The sequence below is a fragment of the Eptesicus fuscus genome, chromosome 20 (genome assembly GCF_027574615.1).
Source record: "Eptesicus fuscus isolate TK198812 chromosome 20, DD_ASM_mEF_20220401, whole genome shotgun sequence".
NCBI classification, from domain to species: Eukaryota; Metazoa; Chordata; class Mammalia; order Chiroptera; family Vespertilionidae; genus Eptesicus; species Eptesicus fuscus.
The window spans coordinates 1,597,877-1,621,297 of record NC_072492.1 but is presented as its reverse complement, the minus strand read 5'-3'; the positions used below and the strand labels follow the sequence as shown (position 1 = coordinate 1,621,297).

The 23,421-nt window shown below is 49.8% G+C and overlaps 1 protein-coding gene across 4 annotated transcripts; it reads right to left on the bottom strand.

Annotated features, from left to right (window-relative positions):
* Positions 1-1,207: 1,207 nt before the first annotated feature.
* Positions 1,208-22,947, bottom strand: GID4 (GID complex subunit 4 homolog). Of its 4 annotated transcripts, none has more exons than XM_054709613.1 (8): positions 22,648-22,947; positions 16,293-16,352; positions 11,312-11,533; positions 11,081-11,188; positions 8,305-8,406; positions 6,603-6,733; positions 3,017-4,168; positions 1,208-2,350 (listed from the first exon to the last, which is right to left on the bottom strand). In XM_054709613.1, exons 1-7 carry the CDS (start codon positions 22,834-22,836, stop codon positions 4,105-4,107), a joined length of 876 nt encoding a protein of 291 aa, XP_054565588.1. In that variant the 5' UTR covers positions 22,837-22,947; the 3' UTR covers positions 1,208-2,350; positions 3,017-4,104. The 4 variants fall into 4 exon arrangements, with proteins under 4 accessions (XP_054565588.1, XP_054565589.1, XP_054565590.1 ...); XM_054709614.1 differs by having other exon boundaries at positions 1,208-2,122; XM_054709615.1 differs by lacking the exon at positions 11,312-11,533.
* Between the last annotated feature and the right edge of the window lie 474 nt (positions 22,948-23,421).

Below are 23,421 nucleotides of genomic sequence, written 5' to 3'. Positions count from 1 at the left end.
GGCTTAAAAGCAAAGCAAGCCAAAGGTTAAACATTGGGGATCTAAGAACTAAGATATGAAAGAGGGGTTAGCTTTGGGGATCAGAAAATGCCAATTTCCAATCTATTCCGGACTGGAGGAGGCCGTGGCGCGTCATCCCAGCGCTAGAGTGGCACACTGCAGGCAGCAAGCCTCAGCGTTCCTCAGCAAGAACTGCATTTTGCACGGTGGAGCATTTTTGTATTTATAACGTGCTTTTAGGAAAAGCACTGGCTGCTCAACAACGCGAACCCAGGGAGAGGCTGCTCCTTCCACCTCCCGCCCCGGTGCATCCACCGCGGTGCAGCCTTCAGCTGGTGCGCAGGCCACGCTCAGACTGAGGCAGGCTGGGAGGACCCAGGCGTCCCATGGCTTTTTCACTCTGCAAAACAACTGATAAATTGTGTCTCCAACTAAGAGTCCAGCGTTGTGAGGTCTGCTCCTTTCTCGACACCACATCTTGGGAAGAGAAGAGTTTATTATTATTGTCCAAACAGCATGAGATCAGATGATATTTTATATATAAGAGAGTTTCACCCTGATATTAATGTAAATTCTCTTAGGATTTCATCTGCTTAAAATTTAAACCCTTTCAACACTATAAACATTTCCTCAAAAGCTCCGATGATGTTTCCATCCTGTCTTGACGCTGCCTGGGGGGTGGTACCTGAGACCCAGCACTCGAGCAAGGAGGCCCAAGGGGTCCGCATTCATCAGCATGGTCTGTCAGTCAGTCAAGTGGAACAGGCTGCGGAGAGGTCAAGGGCCAGAACTTGCCACCACACCTGGCTTCAGGAGCGGCCTTTCGGGAGCCCAGGTGCTCTGGGCATTCCCTCCGAGGGGCAGGCTTGAGGGGAGGTGGCCCCGGCCTGCCCCACCCACAGTGCAGGCCAGGCTGCGGAGCAGCTGGTGAACCAAAGCTCCGTTGGCTCTTCTCCGTGTTAAATAGAAGTACAAATCCTGCACACATGCAAGAAAGCACAGAAATTAACAAGACGGAGCTGCAAGAGAATGCTGAGCGCCTGGCCCCGCATGAGGAAGCAGGCACTGCGTCAGAGCCCCAGGTGGCCTCAGCCCTTGCAGCCCTCAGTCTGCGGTCTTCGCTGGCCCAGAAACCTCCAGAGACACAGGCCCAGAAAGAGGACTGGTGTCTTTAACAAAACGGTTTTGATTTAGAAATGAGACAGACTCACTGCTTAAATACCTTTATTATTTAAAAAAAATTATTTGGACATTGATAGCTCTGCAAAATACTTCTCCCATCCCAAACCCTCAAACCTTTTCCACACATCCTCCCTAAAAAGACAAAATATTCGTACTTTGCACCCATTCACATCTAATTTTTAAAAACATATAACTCAAAATGAAATATTATTTTTCTTTTTCAGAACTCATTAGTTATTTTAAACCACAATGCAACATACTTAATGGCATTTCTTTTTAAAAATTAGCTTATCAGACTATTTTATGAGGAAAAAATCAATTCAAGGCCTTAAAGAGACTAGACATTCCCTGTTTCTGAAAGCAGATGACATTGGAAGCCCCTGGAGTTTGTAATTCCACACTACCAACAGAACCGCGCCGACGGACATCTGCTCCGGCCGCAGCGCGGGGTACTTCTGGGCTGCCGCCGAGGAGCTGGGGAGGGTGGGAGGGTGGGAGGGAGGATAATTCCAGCACAACAGAGCGACAGGCCGGGACCACCCGAGGGAAGCTTTCTGAGCAGTGCAATGAACGCCTCTCGGCAGGCTTGCTTGGGGCAGAGGAAGATGTAGGAAATCTGCACTCACTCCCCAATGACGAATACAAGTGTCAACAAAAATAGTGCACATCATACCAGAGGCACGAAACCACTGAGAAGGCTCCAGAAAGAGTACCTGCAGATGGAGGTGAGCCCCAAAGTGCCTTCGGGAATGAGCAAGAGAAAAGGAGTCCATGTGGATGGCACAGGGGTTACTGAGAGGAGGCAGAAAACAATCCCTTCCTTGTCCTCAATGGGCAGGTTTTACGCGGACAAATCTTCATCACAGTTGTGTCCGAAAGATCTAACAAAGGTATCACTTCTTCATTTTCCCCAATACAACTGGTGCACTTCATTACGTGGCTAAAAAAGGAAGAAAGAAATCCTACATAGAACCCATCTGGCTAGCTGAGCACCATCGATGTTTGCAAATGTCCTTCCCTGGCTATGCAACCCACCCACCAACCCACGGACCTCTCAGAGCCACGCGGAGGCCCTGACAGATGCAGGGTGGCCTCACCTCCCAGTGCCCTGCGTGAGGCGTGTATCCTTCAAGGAGCTTGCAAAACGCAGGTGATGCTTCGGAGCATGCTGTGGGGAGAGCGGAGGTGACGTGGGAAGGCGCCTGTCCCTCCTTCACACTCAGGGACGCTGGCCAGCTAAACTGAGGCCTCTTCACTGTCCATCAGCTGGGTTTGACCCAGACCCACGTATTTGTTGCCGGAGTTTTAAAATCAAGAAAACATTTCTAATTCATCTCTGAGAATGGACACAATTCATTTCTCCACTGAAGTCACTGAGGCAACTTTTTAGGGATCCACAACCCTAGCCTGACCGGATGGGGTGGTCACGCCTCTGCACAAAGCCTCGGACTGCACTCCCAGGCACCCCAGGCCGCTGCTGCCCACACACTTCTCCCCGAAGGCTCCCCGACATGCACTCTCAGTAACTAGTGGTCCATATGCCATTAAAAGGAAAGCTGCTCTTGAGTAAGACTCCCAGCATTCACGTGGGCCCTGAGTCCTCACGGCCCGGGCTGCGCGCCTGGCAGCGTGCTCTGCTCCTCCCAGGTGTGCAGTGGGGCCTGCGCTCTTGCACTCCGAGTCTTGTAAACCACTGGAAGGTGCCAATCCCCCCAATCCCTGCCCACAGCTGTGGTCGCAACTGATGCCAACCTACTGAGCTTTTAAAACATGAAACAAAAACAACACACACACACACACACACACACACACACACACACACGCACACACTTACTTTGGCACGTGAGCCTCGAGTTACTTGAGCATGTTCATGTCCCTGCCCCTCCCCGTCCCAACATTTCAGTCGCTGTTAGGAGAATGAGGCCCTTCTGTGGATGAGAGAGATCACCATGAAGCACTGCTGTTCCGAGTAGCAAAAGGAGGAGCTACAAATGCTAAACTGGCCCCCCAAACAGTCCTCACATTTAGCATTTTACTTTACGCAATGCTGCAAAACTTTTGTACCAGGACAACCAGTTTCAAACTGCTGGTTGATTAAATATACATTTACATATAGATATAGGTATAAAAATTACTAAGTCAACATTTGCTGTTTTCAATGTGAAAACAATAAAATGTAATTCTGGATAATTGTGCCTTTACCATAAGGTCCTTGTTAAAGGGATCATAAAAATAATTTTGCAATAAAAAAAACTTTTTAAAAAAGTTTAGTATTGCCCTCAAGTTCAAAAGTTTGGAGCAAATGTGCTGAGTAAGCAGGACTGGCCTCTGTTCCTGCCACGGACCTGGAAGCCTTACACTGAGTGACCCCTGATGCAGGCCCAGAGTGCCTGCCAGCCACGACCAGCTTGGTGCGGCCCTCACGCGCTGGGCAGCGCCAGGGGACTCAGGCGCGTTTCTCTGGCGGACGCCGCTGCAGCTGCCCCCTCCCTGCTCGGAGCTCAGGCAGCACCTCGTGCTGGGCTCTTGAGCACCCAGAATGAGCCACTGGGGGCGGGGTCTTGGTGAGGACCACTGAGCACCAAGGCTGAGGGTGACCGGGCTGACCTTCTACTCGGCTGGAGGCAGGGATGGAGAGAAGATGGGCATTTCAGTGACACAGAAGTTAGCTGTGCAGGAAGGAAAGTGCATATAAGGTAGCTTAAGAACAGGTTAGGAGCAAACTGCCACAGAGAGGGAGGAGAATGGAGCCAACCCCCTGCCGCGGCCGGCCTGCCCCGTGGGCTGACATCCATGCGGTCTGACGTATCGCCCATGAAGAAACGGGCACATGTTCTCCTGGTTCCAGCAAGCACACAATTTTCTTGGCAAAGTTCTTTTTTGCCAAGTTCAGTTTTATTTGGTTGCTGTTCTGAACCACTGTCACCGGAATTCATAGATGGGTGCGCTGTGTTCAGGAACGTGCGTTAGGTTGAGCGACTGATACCTGCAGGGAGACAAACGGAGGCAGCAGTCTCAGCATCCTGACCACTGAACAGGGATGTGTGAGCACCCAACCGAGCACCCAGCACGCCCCACACTTGCATGGAATGCACATCCACCTCAGACGTCAGGTGAGCCACGCGTGATTACTTCTATTTCGTTACTGTTCCTCCCGAGTTGAGCATAAAATAAGCCGTGTAGGCCTCCTGCTCTAGTCATGAAGCAATGCTAGTGGGTCTTATAAAAGGAGAGGCTGCGTAGCTTTGAGAGAAAACAGACGGGAGTCCTGCCTCTCTCCCTACCGCTCATCCTGCCTCTCGTGGACGTCCAGCACCTCAGCTCCTTCTGGAAGGCCAGGCTATGGTGTCCTCAGAGCTTCTGGGAACACAGGCACACCCCATGCCCCGGAACCCCAAGAGAGCACGGGAAAGAAACGTCACCGTGTACTTTCATTCTCTCGCTCCCCAGACATGGCTGTTGGACACTGAGAGCATCGGAGAGCTCCACGGTGGCATTTGTGTTTCCCTGTGGGCAGGTGCTCCTGGAGTCCAGCAGGTGAAGGAGAAACAGAGGCCAGGACACCACACAGGGGTGGTGACCCTCGAGGCAGTTCGAGTGCTGGTGTGGTGCCAGCTCTCCCCTGACTTGTTTCACACAGGAGAGAGGAGGAGGACAGCAAGAAGCCAATTATTTCTTACCCAAAAAATCATCAAGAGAGGATTATGCCTTGGCCACCAGAGGGTACTATAATCGTAAGCCATCATAACAAGTATTGCTGGAGGATATGGAGAAAGTAGAAAAATTGTGACTCTCAAGCATTGCTGATGGCAAATGCGAAATGGTGTAGCTGCTGTGGAAAATGGCTAGCTGCTTTTTGGTGGCTCCTCAGAAAGTTAAAAATAGAATTGCCAAATGACTCAGCAACTCTCCTCCTAGGTGTGAGCCCAAAGGAATTGAAAGCAAGAACTCAAAAAGATACTTGTACACCCTTGTTCAAGCAGAATTAGTCACATGGCCAAAAGGTGAAAGCAGCTTAAGTGTCTATAAAGGGATGAATAGACACACAAATGTGGTCTATATCCTTACAATGAAAAACCACTCAGCAATAAATATGAAGTACTAATACATGCTACAAAGTGGCTGAACCTTCAGGCCATTACGCTAAGTGAAAGAAGCCAGGCGAGCCCTGGCCGGTTTGGCTCAGTGGATAGAACGTCGGCCTGCAGACTCAAGGGTCCCAGGTTCGATTCCGGTCAAGGGCATGTACCTTGGTTGTGGGCACATCCCCAGGAGGGGGTGTGTGCAGGAGACAGCTGATTGATGTCTCTCTCTCATCGGTGTTTCTGACTCTCTCTCCCTCTCCCTTCCTCTCAGTAAAAAAGCAATTTTATATATATATATGAAGCCAGGCACAAAGGCCACATAGTGTCTGATTCCACTTCCATAAAATACATGAGAATGGGCAAATCTGTAGATATAGAAAGCAAGTCAGTGGTTGCCCAGGGCTGGGATGGGATGGGGAGCTGGAGTGATAGCTGAGGGAGCACAGGGTTTCTTCCTGTGGTGATAAAAATGTTCTAAAATTGATGGTGGTGATGGTTGCACAAATCTGTTAATATACTAAAGGCCACTTACTACATTGTATGCTTTATGATTTATATCTCAATAAAGCTATTATTTGAAAAAGAATAATGAAAACTTTTGAAAACAATTTATTAAAATCCTAATAATTGTGGCTCTCATAGGAGCTGGGACTACTCTGAGCCCAAGGGCACTGAACAAGATATTTGAGTCAACCCAGGGTAGGGTCACTCACAAGTCACCAAAGTGTGAAAACTCTGAAAGGAAATAAGGTTGTTTGATACTCAGAAGAAATCAGGTATTTTGTGAAATGGCTCACCCTTCCTGTATAATAAGATGCTTAAAAAGCAGCAAGGTGGCAGGAGAGTCCTCAAAAAGGTGTCAAAAATGAGCACTCTGCGGTGGCACTGGGTCGTTCACCTCGAGCCAAACACAGGGCAGGACGGTCCACTCCCACAGGCCCCTGGGTCACCAGGCTAAAATCAAGTGCACAGGGACCTGCAAAGTCCTGTGACCAGGAATGTGACCAACAAAATTAAAAAAGCTGCTGACAGCAAAATTCAGTCTGCAGTTGGATCTGACACTTCAGTTGCTGATTAAATTTGGGAGGAATCAGTACAAACCCAAGACTGAGATAAACATTGCTAAACACACAGCAGTGCCTGCACGCACTCAGCAGTGAGTGCTTTCACCTCGTGCTCTGTGGGTGGCGATGAGTGCCAGTGTGAGCAGCTGGGACCATCTAAGGAGGCCCCCAGCATCCAAACATAGTGTGGCATCCCCGCAGAGACCGGCACAGGATTCCTTTGGGATTTGGTGAGCCCAGTGAGAGCCGGGGGGCCTCGGGGCCTCCTTACCATTCTGAGCTCCTATGGTAATAGTAGCCCTCTATGGAGGCTGCCGACTTCTGGAAGCAGATGTAGTAGAACCCGGCAAAGGAAGCACCGCTGATGTCTTTGATTGTGTGGTCTGGGACCAGGAACTGTTCCTGCACACAGATGGGGAAGGTCAGGAACAGCATCCTCCTCGCAGCTCCGGAGCCTCCTTGTTAACCATCACACGGCTCCAAGGCTCCACCATCACATGGGCTAGCCCAGAGGTGCGTTTTCTCCCGCCCGTGAACAGCATTCGTAGGCCATTCGAGCATCCCACTTACTAATACAGAAAGCTGTGTCTGGAGCTCACGAGGATCAGCACCAAGAGGAGGTGCCATGGTCCACACGTCTCATAAATGAATCAATACCTATCTGCCTACCTACCTTTCAGAGCCCGCAGGCAGGACGACCCTCGGAGTAAGTTTGTGCTCCACTTTAGAAACTGTCACTAGTTCCTGATCGCCTCTAGAACAGTGGTCACTTCTGTTGGCCTGTGGATCACTCTGAGGGCAGCTCAGTCATCAGTACCCCCTGTAATACCCCTTTCAAAATCTCTACACCTCATCAAAAGCAACCAGAACGTTCCTGCTCCTGGTCAGGCACTTACAAAAGGCAAGCTTTTATCTCTGGTTGGAGCCAAGAGTGGGAAGGCTGCATCCTGTTACCTATTCTCCCAAGGAGGTCTAAAAGCCACTGGGAAATTCACCCTGAGAAATTCTTTGCAGAAAGCACAACCATTGCTTTTTTGATCTTTCCTCAACCTCTGAAATTGCAGTCTTAAAAACTAGCTTTAAAATTAGAACCTTAAAAGGTACTTCTTTTAATGTGTTATGTAGATGGCGTATCTCCAGTAGATGGCAAGCTCACGAGTGCAGGGCTCAGTCCACGGCAACTCTCTCGGAAGGGTAATGACCTCCACCCCCCAAAACTACTAACTGCACAAAGTAAAGGCCAGGAATGAGTTCTGTGCATGTGAAAGCCAGCAAAACTTAATGGTAAAACAGCTATTTCCTTTAGACTGGGGAGTAGGGCTTGGAGGGAGGTGTATGCTCACAAAGTGACTTACAAACTCGCTCCATGATTTTGCTGTCCTATGGCCCTAACACAGCAGCTACCACGCTACCAAAGCAGGGAGCACATGTGACTTCTCTGCCCAAAGCCAATCCACGGAGTCCCCCTGGCAGAGTTCTCGGGCTGGTGAGTGGAAAACCTGAATTCCATTCGTGGTTCCTCATTTCCTGAGCCGGAGGGAACCAGCGGAGCTGAACTGTGCTGGGTGAGCCCTGCGCAGGCCATGGTGACGGAGCAGTCACTGACATGGCAGGCCAGCCCATGGCTGAGAGGGGATGGAAGATGACTAAGTTTAAAGAACATTAGGCTCTCCCCTGAACCCACAGAACACTCGGGCTGATTCAACTTGGAGAGCCCCAGGGATTCCTGTGGGGAGAAAGGAGGGAGAGAACACGAACTCCAGGGTCGGGGTGAATTCACTGCTGCGCTGCACCGCTTGACCAGAGCGAAGCCGTGTGGTGTCAACAGTGAACGGGTGTGCCTCGGTTGTGCCTGCCACTCATGAGTGTGTAGACCCGGCCAAGAAGACAAAACTGTAACAAGCACTGGACACGGGAGCAGATGGGGGTCCCCACCGGAGCTGCACAGCTGAGAGCTGCCTGCAGGGGCTTACCTTCCACCGCATGAAGACATAATCCCCATTCTTCAGCTCTTCATAATCAAAGTCATCTGAATTAAATGATTTTGCATACTGATAAAAAGCCAGAAACTTGCCCTGAAAGCAAACAAGAGAGGAAGAGACTAGGTTAAGAGGAGGCTGGTGTCAGGGCTGCCCTTGTGCCCGGTGCGATCGCCTTCTCAAGGGCCCACAGCAGGCAGTGGCAGTGGCAGTGGCAGTGGCAAGAGCAGCGGCGGCAGAGCCCTGGGAGAGGAGTCTTTGATTGCCCACTGATCAGGCCCGGCCTCAGACGGACACGGGCCCGGCCCGCTCAGGGACCTCGGCCTGAGGAAGCGGCTTGATGGAAACACACACAACCCAGGAGCCCGCTCCCAGAACTCGTCACTGCAGACAAAGCCGGAAGCAGTGGAAGGATCCCTGCAAGCCTGAGGCGGGCAGGCAACCAGGAGGGCGGGCCGGCGCGTGCGTCGAGACTGGAAAGGGCAGTGTACGGTTTAAGTTTTAAAAAAGGAGACTAAAATAGGTTACAAAACTGAATCTTATGAACTCAGTTTTGTAAAAAAAAAAAAAAAGTATAGATATTCAAATGGGATTCAGGAAAAGGTTCATACCTGTTTTAGTTTTAGGTATTGTCATTATAGACAATTCTTTTCCTTTTGCTTTTCCGTTTTTTCAAATATTTTTAAAACAAGAATGTATAGATTCTACAAGAGAACAACTTAAAAAATGAGGATATAGAGATATTAAGTCACAGAGTTTGTTTCACAGATAAAGTATATGGAACCGTGACTCTGTAGTCCCATTGTAATACAAACTTAAAATACCGCTCAGAAGAATCTGAGGGTGCAATACAATGTTTCTGATTCCAGCTCACAATGGAAAAGGGATATGAGGGGTGAGCTTTATCAGACACTGTAAATCCCTGACAGACAAAGGCACAATCCAGGCCTCCGGGAGTGCTCTGCGGGACCTGAGCGTTCCGTGGGCTGGGAAAGCCATGGAGACGCTGTGGGCTGCAGTCCGCAGGCCCCCCAGCATCTTCCCATGCCTGGCCCGCCAGTGCCAGGGTGGCCTTCTTCGTCCCTCTTTCACTCAAAATGTTTCAGGCTAGCCTAACAGAGGCTGAGTCCCGGAGGCTTTCCAGGGTCCGAATGGGAAGGCAATGGGGAATAAGAGCTGCTTTCCGGGTACTTAATGTGCAACCAATCCAGCCTAAAACCAAGGCTTCCTTGGGCCCCAAAGACCTTGATTTTAGCAGAATCAATCTGAGATGGAAAACGAAGCTGATGGAGACAAGCCGTGGTTCATGACGAGGAAGAACTCTCCACCGGGCTGCCCAGGAGAGGAAGGGCCGCCGTACAGAGAGAGCAGCACTGGGCGGGGACCAGGTGGTGCCCAAGAGCCTCCAACACTGCTCTGTGACACGGCACCACTGGCCCCAACCTTTTGGATACTCAAATCTTGTTCATTTTCTCATATTAGAGAGAAACAAATGACTATCTAACTCAGACGAGGGTCTGCAGTAGGAGTCTTCTGCAAGGCCTGCTGGGCCAGATTCAGGAGAGAGGCTTAGAATCTTCCTCACCAACACAAGCAGTCATTTCTGGTTGGCTTAGACGCAGGGGTCCTCAAACTTTTTAAACAGGGGCCACTTCACTGTCCCTCAGACCGTTGGAGGGCCGGACTATAGTTTAAAAAAACTATGAACAAATTCCTATGCACACTGCACATATCTTATTTTGAAGTAAAAAAACAAAACGGCAAAAACACCTGAATGTGGCCCACGGGCCGTAGTTTGAGGATGCCTGACTTAGAGGGTGAACACAATGGACTTGCTCAGTGTTAACCCAAAATTCATCGTTGCCATGGTCAACTAAGCCAAAAGGCTGTGACAACAGGCTGAGAAACGGATGTGTGTGACAACGGGAGGAAAGACCGGAGGACAGGAATTCTACGCTGCTCGCTGCTGCTGAAGAGAGATGCTGCCCACCCGGTTTGGCTCAGAAGATAGAGCAGGGGTCCTCAAACTACGGCCCGCGGCCACATGCGGCCCGCCGAGGACATTTATCCGGCCCGCCGGGTGTTTTTGCCGCCGCTGCCTGTCTTGCCTAGCAGCCGACTTAGCAGTGTGCATAGGAATTTGTTCATAGTTTTTTTTAAACTATAGTCCGGCCCCCCAACGGTCTGAGGGACAGTGAACTGGCCCCCTGTTTAAAAAGTTTGAGGACCCCTGGGATAGAGCGTCAGCCTGTGGACTGAAGGGTCCCGGTTTCGATTCCGGTCAAAGGCACATGCCTGGGATACAGGCTCGATCCCCAGCAGGGGTCGTGCAGGAGGCAGCCAATCCATGATTCTCTCTCATCATAGATGTTTCTCTCTCTCTCTCTCTCTCTTCCTCTCTGAAATCAATAAAAATATATTAAAAAAAAGAAAAAGAGAGCATGCCCACAGCTGACAGCTGGGGAGGTGGGAGATTCTCCAGCAGCACCTGCAGGGCGGAGGCTGTGCCTGCCTGTCAGGAGCTGGGTGAGAAGAGCCTCCTGTGGTGTGGCCAAGGGGAGGGGCAGCTGTCCAGGAACTGCATCTCCACCTCATCCCCGGAGTCAGAGGCCATCACTACCCTTCACGGGATTCCCCCCAAGGACGGCAGTGAGAAAGGAACCGTGGACAGGAGATGGACAAACGGAAAGGACAGGGAGACGTGGTAAGACCCTGAGACCCTGTTCCTGGGTTCTCCTTGGTGGCCCAGGGCAACCAGAGACTTACTCACCCAATGTTTCCGATCAACATCTTCATCCGCATCCCACTTTCGAGTTAAGAAAGGGTGTTTTTGGCTGATTATTTCTCCTTCAAAGAAGGTCGTAAGGGTTGGATACTCCTATGGTCAAAATCCAAACATCAAAAACAAGATGTCAAACAGGAGTTTTAACCTTTACAAAGGAAAATTAACCTCAGTTTCACTTCTTCCCCATACTTTCAAAAGAACGATCCCACCGCTAACCAACAATAAGCAGAGTTCGGCCAGCGGTCTGTCGATGCTGTGGACACTGGAATGGAGGGGCCGAGACGGGGAGCCCTGGGCTTCGGGCTTTGCCAGAGCAGAGAGCCCTTCTGTGACTTCACTTCGGTGTTGATTGCTCAAAAAGGAATCTGGACGATTCTCACAGGTAAGTTCTGAATCTCCAGCAGACAAGGAAGATGGGAACGCAGTAGATTGCACTTTCTAAGGAAAATACCCAGAGAGCCTCCAAAATTAGAGCCTTCACAGCTGCTCCCTCCAGCGGAGGCCTCGCCCACTGGTTCTCACACTGGCTCAGTGTTTTGTCCCTTTTATGCCAATTCTTCAATTTTCTAGGGGTGAATTTTTAAAAATATATTTTATTGATTTTTTTACAGAGAGCAAGGGAGAGGGATAGAGAGTTAGAAACATTGATGAGAGAGAAACATCGATCAGCTGCCTCCTGCACACCCCCTACTGGGGATGTGCCTGCAACCAAGGTACATGCCCTTGACCAGAATCGAACCTGTGACCCTTCAGTCCGCAGGCCGATGCTCTATCCACTGAGCCAAACCGGTTAGGGCAAAGGGTGATTTTTTTTTTTGTAGAATACCTTGATATACTAGATACATTTAATTCTATCACCATAGAACAAAGATGATTTACACTAAAAAATATATGTAAATTAGGTCTGCAGTGGAAAATCACAACCATAAAAAAACTCTGCTGGAAAAAATAAGTAAGCGGTGTCCCTGCCCGAGTGCTCAGAATGCTCCTGTTCATTTTCCTGCTATGTGCTCATTGGCTAATAAGGAGGCACCAAATCAATGGAAGAAAAAGTGACACAGTAAAAAGTCTACCATTTCTCTGCATTTGTTAAAAACCCACCCACCCATGCCTCCGCCCAGCCTGCTGGCCACTGTTTCTCGGGAGCCTGGTGGTGACGGAGCGTCTGCGAACCAGTTCACAGCCCCCTCCTGGGGTCAGAGGTCCTGCTTTCTTCTTCAGACCCCATGTGGGACCCTCTGGTTCTGCATCAAACACCCACACAGATTAAAGGAAATCTGTTCTGATGGCTCTGCCTCTTCTCCCAGCTCGACCTGCCATGCAGCGCAGGACCTTCCTGAGAGATGCTGCCCACAGACCCAGTGGTGACCGGGGGACGGCATCGCCGCCTTCTGTTCTCAGCAGTGAACTTCCCAAAAGCAGAAATCTAACATCCCCAAACCACAACTCCCTTACCCAACCATGCTACTGGGTTCTCCATGCAGATATCTATATAAACGAGTGAAGAAATAAAACAGAATAAATGGAAACCTCATTTTAAAGGTATAACCTAAATTACACTAACCAGTTTTAGGAAAGAATACTAAGGAGAAAAAGTAAGCATCTGACTCGAGATTTTAAATTAAGCTATATAATAAGTAATAATATAAGAATAAACTCTGAACCCCGGCTGGGTGGCTCAGTTGGTTGATCGTTGTCCCATGCACTGAAAGGTCCTTGGTTGATTCCTAGTCAGGGCACATACCTGGGTTGTGGGTTTGATCCCCGGTCACAGTATGGTACAGGAGGCAGCCGATCAAAGTTTCTCTCTCTCTCCCTCTAAAAATCATTAAAACATATTTTTAAAAAAGAATAAACTGTGTTTTACATACTCATACTGTAATTTTCTGAGTTTCAAACTTTAATATATTTTTTTAAACTTCCTTAAAAGAGACAGAAAAAAATGATAAAGTGGTCCTACTTAATGCAAAAAATATTCATATGGTTCAAATCACATATTCCTAATGAATGATTCTGCACTGACTTCTCCCTAAAATCCTTTATGCTGTATACCAGGACTATAAGGTCCCCCAAACTCATAGAAGTGAATAAAATACACAGTGGATGAGAATATGTACAGAAGTTACCAAAAATATCTCTTAGTGCAAGAACAGGAAACGCAAGCACCTGAATACGGCCCAGCCGGTGGTAGTTCACAGAGCCAAAGAACCACTGTCAGCAGAAGGAGAGCAGGAATGTCAGAAAACAGCCAGGGCGGCAGAGCCAGCACCACCCCACCCTCCAGCAGGTGCCTGCTTCTTGTGGTGGGGGGTGGTGGTGGCCAGACAAGTAAGCTCTACACCCGACCCCGCTCACTGACTCCAGGCTCACCGAACGGTCTGCTGATAGGTCTGGCTTTCCATGTAGACCTGCCTTCTGGGGAATCAACATTCAACTAGCCAGTAAGTCAAAGGGAAACTCCAGAACCTGCATGTGCCTCATTGCTAAGTGCACGGACCAGCACTGTCACACACGGTCTCTACGAGGGGAGTCAGTGCGACCTCTCCCCCTTCTCCCAGTGAGGTTAGCACCACCTCAGGGGGAGCTTCCTAGCCTTCCAACCTGTCTAGTGAATGAGCAAAGTGTCTGAGTGACTCCCCCAGGGTGGCTCGTCCTGGCCTGTGCCAGCTGCCAGCTGCCTGCCAGCTGCCTCCCCAGGGACGATCCCTCTCCCTACTGCTGAGTCAGAGTGGCGGAGAGAATGTTATTTGACACCCATTCTTCACAATTCTGGGGTCTCATTTCCAGAGGCACACAACCTTTAAAGCTGTGCTTGTTTGTGAACGTGAGCTAGCAAAGAGGCAATTACCGCCAACTTAACAGTTCCATATTGTAAATACAAGGAGGACTCTAACTAAAAACCCAGCCATTTACAGTAAATAGTTCTATTCACAACTATAAATGGAAAAGCAAACAAAAATGGATAACTGCATTTCATAATACAGGTATAAAACCATTCTAAGGAATGGTCACCCTTTTCTGCATTTTACTAATTATCTACAGTGACCATGTATTACATTTATAATTTTAAAGTCATTAAGACATTGCACAACACCATGCCTATAGTAAGAGCCAGGGAATAATACATTTCAAATGGATAAAGTGTATGGTATGTAAACTATATCTCAGGAAAGTTACTAAAAATGTTTTTTAAAAAGGTGAATTCAAAGAATCCTGAAATGGAGCGTGACTTAGAAACCTCTGACTGAACGCCACCCAGGCACATCTCTGAGTCCACCACGCCCGGGGCAGGCGCTCCAGGGGCAGGCGGGGAGGACCGCCCAGCAGGGTGATCTGGGCTGGCCCCAAGGGAGGCCACGCCAGCAGCCTCCTCGTTGAGTGCTCACACCTCAGAGGTGCCCCCTTCACTAGGGTAATTGTTCCTGTCTGAAAGTTCATTGCATTTCTGTACATTGTTTGGGGATTGTTAATGCTACTTAGCATTTGTGTGCGGCTTTCTAGCACTACAATGACTGATTTTTAGAAGCAGCAGTAAATATTCTACATTACAAATGTTCCTGGTTTCCTTCTGAAGTTAAATGTTTATGTTCTGCACTCAATTAATTTGGCTGTCTATGAGTGGAACATACTCTGTTTACTATGTTTTCTGCTACCACAGATTCAAAGGTTAGCATCCTTCATTTTCCTATCATTCCTATCCCTGCTTGACTGGAAACGTTTCCAAAGGAGATGAAGAGATTACCTTTTCATCTCAATAACAGACTTCACAGGAAATTCTCAACCACACTTCTTTTTTGTTTGTTTTTTAATCCCCATCAGAAGATATTTTTTCCATTGATTTTTAGAGAGTGGACGAGAGGGAGGGGAAAGAAGAGGAAGAGAGAGAGACAGAAAGAGAGAGAGATAGAGAGATCAGTTGCCTCCTGCACACACCGACCAGGGCGGGAGATTGAACTTGTAACACAGGTTCGAACCCATGACCCTTTGATGGGAGGGCCGACACTCACACCAACCAGGGCTCAACCAAATTTCTTTCTTTCTTTTTTTTAAATAATATATATATATATTTTAATTGATTTCAAAGAGGAAGGGAGAGGGAGAGAGAGAGATAGAAACATCAATGATGAGAGAGAACCATTGATTGGCTGCCTCCCGCATGCCTCCTACTGGGGATCGAGCCCGAAACCCGGGTAGGTGCTCCTGATCAGAACTGATCCCGGACCCTTCAGTCCACAGGCTGACATTCTATCCACTGAGCCAAACCAGCTAGGGCTCAGCCAAATATCTAATACAGAAGAGGAGACTCAGATGGAATCAAGGAGACAAACAATTGTTTCGAGACTAAGGGATCATCATCCCTTATTAGTATTTCACATTGTATTCCATTATAATCTACCACTTATGTTACATTGCTTCCTCCTCACTAGAACCAGCTCCTTGACTAGGCAGAGCAGGTATTTTTAATTCTTATTTTATACATGAATAAACTGAAGGGAAATTAAACGTCATGGAATCAGTAAGGGACACTACAAGAATGTCACCCAGCTCCTGTCCACAGCATTTCCAAACCCCGCTGGCATCGGGACAGTGAGAGCTGGGCAGGTCCACAGCACGCAGCCAGGCCAGCCCAGGCCCACTGTGGAGTGAGGTGGCCAGTTCAGTTACCTCCTTCCTCTTCCTGTTTACTTACTAGCGGGAAAAGAAAAGATGCTCTTTCTTGCTTTCTGTATTTCCAGGAGTTTCGAGGTTCACAAAGTTGGTTCAAAGAAAATACAACGTCTACATTTATATAGAAGCTAATTTCTGTTGGGAAATGAACGATCACTTTCCATTATCCCAGTGAACTAAGGGGTTGAAAGAACTTCAAAGAACTCTCAAAGGATTGATGCTTATTTCAGAAATTATTAAACTTATGAGGGTGATAGCTATATTCTTACTATATCTTACTCTCTCAAAAACGATTAAAATGAAAACAGTATTAGCCACATTGTGACTTATTTATAAACTTTAAAGATTTGCGAATCTGTATACTTTCCAACAGGACACATGAAAACGGCATGCTTTATGCTCCCTAGAGTGTAACAACACTCAGAAACAGGGCACCTTAATCAAGCCTCGGCGACGAAACTGCCTGCCCTGCACACTCTGAGGCTGCCGAGCGCAGCCCACTTCCTAGTCCGTGTAAATGGGTGCTTACCTCAGTAAGGCCTTTAATCTTCAGGTACCCACAAAGGTAAGAGTTCCCCGTGTCCACATGCTGGAAAGAAAGGACACACAGCCTCGTTACAAATGGAGAACCACCAGGAGACAAGCGGCAGTCACTTTGCAGTGGTCATCCTTGAGACGAAGGAGGGAGACCTGCAGGCCAGTGCCCACCCAGCGCAGCCAGGGTCAGCTGTGAGTCTTCTCCGGCCACGTGCCGGTGCAGATGAAGCTCAGCTTCATTCAGCTGATTATCATCAGACCAAAGTCCCCTTCTGGACTAGCAAGCTCGCTCCAGCCTCATCTCTGTACCAGTCTCCCTTCTGACTACAGATTTTGTGCGTCCCTGGCCAGTAGGCCTCCCTTTCTACCTGTACATGTGGTGTCCTTCCTAGCCTGGGCTTCATCTGCTTTCTAACGCTTTTTTTGGCCTATTTTTGCCTCCATGCTGCTCAGTCACTGGTCTAACAAGTCCCCTCCTTCCCTGTATTTACACTAAGCACATCTTGCATTATTTATGAAATGGGCAGAATATTCAGGGAAGGCATCTTTCAAAGACTTATGTGGTATAAATTTGTTATAAACCCAAGTGCTGACCCCAAATCAGAATACACCGTGTATGCCTGCTCTGCTCTCATCATGTACAGATGCTTGTATTTCTTGATGAAGAGAAGAGCCTAAAATAAATAGGAGTAACAGGTGTAGATTTTGAGGTTTAGCAGCCACCCAACAACCAATTTCCTACTTTTCTACACTGGCAGGACCCAGATCCTGTACTGGCACCAACCCTGGCCCTGCAAGACCTGCTAAACCCTGATGGATCCAAGGCAAACACGTGCCCCAGCCCCTGTGAGTTGTCGGTTTAGGGGTGAGTGACTCAGTTCTGGCCAGTTGGATGTGTGCATGTCTCCTGGGTGCAGCTGAGAGATATTCTGGCTGTCGGAGAGGCTCTTTTTCTCCCCCTTGTGGTGGCAGTATCTGCATGCAGTTATCTAGATACCATGAGGAGAAACAGGCTGGGAGATGCCAAGGGTGGCAGCCCAGAAAGATGGAAAGAAATGAGCCCCTGGAGGAGCCAATAGGGAACCAAGCCACCTCTCAGTTTCTTGTAATGTGAGGTAATGGCCCCCCTTTTCTCGAAGCTACTTTGAAATGGTTACCTGCAGCTGGATGCATACTAACTAGTGCATTTTACCTCAATCTACAGAGTCACCCTGAATAGGCAGATTTTTCAGATTTTATGACAATTAGATTAATTTACAAAGTAAAACCCTAGAATTAAAGCAAAATAAAGTACAATGGTGCGGTAGCACATTGATATTTTAATACGAAATGAATTCTCATTTTAAGACACTAGAAAAGTTTTGTGGAATTTATCAGATGTGGGGACTCAACTACTTCCAATTACACAGTAAATCAAATACTAAGGAGATCCTCAAAAACTGTAATGAACTCACTCAGCCAGATGAGGTCAGCACCAAAGCAAATGGGCTTCAGTGAAGCTAAAGCGCTCCCAGTTTGGTGCTGGTGACAAAAGTATTCCATGTGAAAACTGCCAACGCATTTTAAATGTTCCATCTGCTGACCCTGGCCCTGGATGTTATCTGAAGCAGCTGATCCGCACTAATGTGGTTCTGCAAAGAACTTTTATTAAAAGATACACAACTCTAACCTGAGGTCTTAAATTTCATGTATGCAATTCTCACTGAATTCAATAAAGTTTGGGGTTTCACAGCTGCTGGAAGGGTATCAGGTGGCAAAGATACTTGCTAATGAGATTAAAACATAAACCACAAATTGGCTAACATTTTGCATGGATTATCACAGAATCAGACTTTTAATTTGCCTTCCATTCAACCATGTGTCTCTCCCATTTTGCCCAAACTGGTCGTGGTGACGGTTGGTGAACTCAAATGCACCCAGTGTAGAGAGCTTTAACCAAAGGACAGGCAGCGTCTCAGTGAGAAGAGTAAGGAAAATGTTTAGCAAGAAGGTCTCACAGCACAGTTGTACCCGACAGCTGCTCTTTTTAATATTCCTCTCACACTGACCCTGGCCCTCACTTTACGCTTGGCTTCTTAGATGGCAGAAGAGATAAACAACAACAACAACAACCACCCCAGTCAGAATCTCACAAAGTTTGAGGAACTCTTTAAACTGGAGTCTCAAAAAGAGAAAGCACGCCAAAGAGCACAGGCAGAGCTGTGCAACATCATCAGTCGTCAGGGGAACGCAACTCAAAACCACAATGACACCACCTCACACCCTCTAGGTTGGCTACAATAAAAAAGATGGGCAACAGCAAGTGCTGGCGAGGATGCGGAGCAACTGTGACCCCCATACACTGCGGGTGGGAATGTAGAATGGTGCAGTCACTGGGAAGCAGTCTGGCAGTTTCCCAAAATGCTAAACAGAGTTACCATGTGACCCAGCAATTCCACTCCAGAGTATCTATCCAAGAGAAATGAAAACATATGTCCACACAAAACCTGTACTTGCATGCTCACAGCAGCAGCATTCGTAACAGCCAAAAAGTGGAAACAACCCAAATGTCCCTCCAATGATCAATGGATAAGTAAAATGTTGTCTGCCCATGCAATGTATTATGCAACAATGAGAAGGAACGAGGCAGACACATGCTAGGATATGGGTAAATCCTGAACGCACGCTCAGTGGAAAAGCTAGACTCAAAAGGTCACATATTGTACAATTCCATTTACATGAAATGTCCAGAATAAGCAAATCTTAGAAAAAAATTAGTGGTTGCCTAGAGTTGGAAGGGGTTTGGGGTTCCTTTTCAAGGTGATGAAAATTAGATTGCAATGATGGTATACAACTTTTGTGAATATACTAAAAACTATTAAATTGTATACCTCAAGTGGGTGACTCTTATGCTAGGCAAATTATCCTATATGATAAAATCAAATATATATAATTATATATTATACTAGAGGCCCGGTGCACAAAATTCATGCACGGGGTGTGTGGTGTGTGTCCCTTAGCCCAGCCTGTACCCTCTCCAATCTGGGACCCTTCGAGTGATGTCCAAATGCCCATTTAGGTCCGATCCTATGTAGGATAGGGCCTAAACGGGCAATCGGACATCCCTCTCACAATCCAGGACTGCTGGTTCCCAACTGCTTGCCTGCCTGCTGTCCTGATTGCCCCTAACCACTTCTGCCTGCCAGCCTGGTCACCCCTAGCCACTCCCCTGCCAGCCTGATTGATGCCTAACTGCTCCCCTGCCAGCCTGTTTGCCCCTAATTGCCCTCCCCTGCAGGCCTGGTCACCACTAACTGCCATCCCCTGCATGCTTGATTGCCCCCAACTGCCCTCCCTTGCAGGCCTGGTCCCTCCCAACTGTCCTCCCCTGCTGGCCATCTTATGGCAGCCATCTTGTGTCCACATGGGGGTAGCCATCTTTGACCACATGGGGCAGCCATCTTGTGTGTTGGAGTGACGGTCAATTTGCATATTATTCTTTTATTAGATAGGATTATATAATATAATATGTAAATAGACTGAATGGAGGAACAACCGGTCACTATGACGCACACTTGACTACCAGGGGGCAGACGCTCAACACAGGAGCTGCCCTCTGGTGGTCAGTGTGTTCCCACAGGGTGAGTGCTGCTCCTTAGAGGTGGGAGAGGCCTTGGAGGCGGGAGAGGCTCCCGCCACTGCCGCTGTGCTTGCCAGCCGTGAGCTCGGCTTCTTACTGCAGGCAGGCGGTAAGGAGCAAGGGGTCCCGGACTGCGAGAGGGCCTAAACTGGCAGTTGGACATCCCCCGAGTGGTCCCGGACTGTGAGAGGACACAGGCCAGGCTGAGGGACACCTCCCCTCCCCCGGCCAGTGCATGAAATTTCATGCAGCGGGCCTCTAGTATCTAAATAAAGCTGTTGTGCCCTAGCCGGTCTGCTCAGTAAATAAGAGTGTCAGCTCTTGGACTGAAGGGTCTCTGGTTTGATTCCGATCAGGGGCACATACCTAGGCTGCAGGCTGGATCCCTGGCCCAGGTCAGGGGTGCATGCAGGAGGCAACCAATCGATGTGTCTCTCTCACATCGATGTGTCTCTCTCACATGATGTTTCTCTCTATGTGTCTCTTCCCCTCCCTTCCACTCTAAAAATCAATAGAAAAATATCCTCGGGCGAGAATTAACAAAATAAATAAATAAAAATAAAGGTGCTGTGAAAAAGAAAGCAAGCAGGAATGAGGATGCATTATAAAAGGCAGCAGTATTCTAAGAAGCTAGCCCTGGCTCTGAGAACAGATGATGGGGCAATTCACATGCCACTGACTCTCAATAACGGACAAGCAGCTCACCAATCCAGACAGAAGTCAGCATCCCTGGGCATGGCCACCCCACCATCACACATCCTACTCAGGAGCTCCCGGCACCAGCCAGATTTCTGCTCTGGGCCTCCTAAGACCCATCAGTCATGTACCAACTCCATCGCCACTTCCACTGGTTCACAAGGAAACTGGCACCTGACAGAATTCCAGAAACCACACACCAATGACAGCAGAGGTGTTGCCGCAGTAACCAGAGCGACTTCTCTTTGACACTTAGCTACCCTGCCAATTGGTCCCTATCACATCAGAAACCATTATATTAAACAATGGACACAAATTCAAGATCATTCCAAAAATGACCCACACCAGGGATCGCACTTTCAGAATTTTATGATTAGTTGCAAAAAACCTTCATACTAAATTCTTACATTTCAATCACCAGGAGGTACATAATTATGAAGACTGAGATTACAATAAATATCATGGCTCATAATAGAACTTTAAGTTTATGGCTCAAAGATACAATTAACATGAAGATGCAGCTTTCCCAATCCAAAAAAGGGGGAAATGATTCCCACAAACAGTAAGGAAAGAGGCTGATGGATGCTTACAGTTAGCAGAAAATGCACTCCCATTGTCTTTTGGGTGGGAGACCTATTTGCTCAGAAGAGAGACTGTTTAAGATTTAAAATGTAGAAGGGGCAAAGGGCAAGTGTATGGCGAAGACATTCTACATTCTGTCCTCACACATGGCAGCAGTGAGGAGCACTGGGACCTCAAAGCTTCAGTAAGGACTTCCACGGAGGTATGTTGGGAGGGGCTCTTGGAAACAGCCTAAGAGGTGGGGTGTCAGGCTAGAGGGGCAGAGTGAGGGGGGAAGTGGTTCTGAGGCAAGCAACAGCAGCCACCGCGGAGGAACATCTTTCCAGGGAAGAGGAAAGGAGTGTTAGCCACAGCTGATCTCCTTGGGCTGGGCAGAAACGTCAAGCGTACTACCGTTTGGTGAGGGGTGAGGTGTAGGAAAGGCCAGGCAGGTGCAGCTGTAGTTTCAAAGCTCTCAGGGGCTGACAGCAGGTACCCACAAATCCAGGTCAAATGGGGGGCGGGGCCGGCTAGGAGGGGGTCAATGGGGGGAAAAGGGGAGTATGTAATACTTTCAACAATAAAGTTTTAATTTAAAAAACGGGGGGAGAGGAGATTGGAGGAAGCCTTGGCTGTGTAGATAAAAGTTAAGAACCCGCAGAGGGTCCCCTGGAGCGGGAGAGGGAGACAGGTAGGAGGTGGGGAGGTCTGGGTGGAGGCCAGGGCACGTGGCCGGAGAACAGGGGAGTAGAGAAGCGGGGGCCAGAGGCCTGCGGGGAGGCCAGAGGGAGACTGGGCAGTGCGGACGGGCAGGCGGCGAGATCCTAGCGACTCTGAGGAAGCTCCCCGGCAGCACCCAGCAGGTGTCTGTCCTGGGGGTGGGGGCCCAAGGCCAGGAACCAGTTGTGTTGGGGCTCTCAGGCTGCGGGGTAGTGGCGGGACGGGGCTCCCAGGTCTGAGGAGGCTGACTAACAAGGGGGCAGGAGGGGGCCCCAGCCTCAGGACCCCCGGGGTGAGGAAAGGAGGGCCAGGGGGCACGTCTCAGGGCGGGGGAAAAGCTGGCTCAGGCCCTGCTCGGGAGGGTCCCGTCAGGAGAAACCCAAGGAGAGTTCTTCAGGGTCTGAGGGGCTGCAGGGAGGGCTGATCGCGGGTGACAGGTCACGGAGGGAGGGGCCCGCGTGTGAGGGTGCCCAGCGCGGGGGCTTCCGGGTCCCGGCAGGGCTGGTCACGGGCTGCCGGTCGGGGAGAGGTCGGGTCTGCCAGGAGCGGCTCGCGCAGGCTCCGGTGTGGGGGCAGGTCGGGCTGGGACAGTGTGAGGCACCGGCTGGGCAAGTCCGGGTGAAGCGCCGCTGCAGGAGGCCCGGCGGCGAGGGCCTGGTCCCGGCTGCGGGCTCGAGGCGAGAAGCCGGGCAGGCTCGGCCTGTGAGCGCCGCGAGGAGGCCCTCGGGCCCGCCCGCCGGCCGGCGCTCACCTGCAGCACCACCTCTACGTCGTACGAGTTCCCCTTGCTCTTCTGGTGGCCGCGGAACTTGGAGCCGCTGTAGAGCAGGCTGGTGGCCACGCCGGGCTGCTGCGTGTTGATGGGCGGCGGAGGGATGAGCGAGGCCGCGGAGGCGACCGAGGCACCGGCCGGTGGGGGACACTCAGTGCGGACCGGCATCGCGGGGTCCCCCGGAGCCAGGGCTGGGGGAGGGGGAGAGGAACCGCCGCCGCCGCGCGGGAGCCGAGGAGGGCGGCGGGGAGGGAGGGGCCGGGCGCGCACGCGCTGGCTTGGGGCGGGAGCCGCGCACCACCCGCCCGCGGCCTGCGGACCAACCGCTCCGACCGCCACCGGGACTCCGGGACCTGCGAGCGGGGCCCGCCGGTCTTGAGTTGAGTCCCCTTCCTCACTTGCGCGCGCGCCTGTGCGCGCGCCCGTACGCACACACACACACACATACACACACTCACACTCATACACACACTCACACACACACAAACACACCAGCCCTTCCGATTGGCCCGGTAGCGCCTGGGGGGCGGGAGCAGACTGAGGCGGTGCTTCCACCCATTGGTGAGCAAAGAGAACACGTGATGGGGTGTGCGAGGCGCCCTCTGGGACTTGTAGTCTTCTTGCAAAGCGCGGCTCGAAGTGGGTGGGGCAAGGTGCTTTCGTGATGCTGATTGACTAGGGGCGTGCGCAGCAGGCGCTCGGGAGTGACGGCGGGTCGCCGGCGACCTGCGGAAGATGGCGGCGTCCATGGGA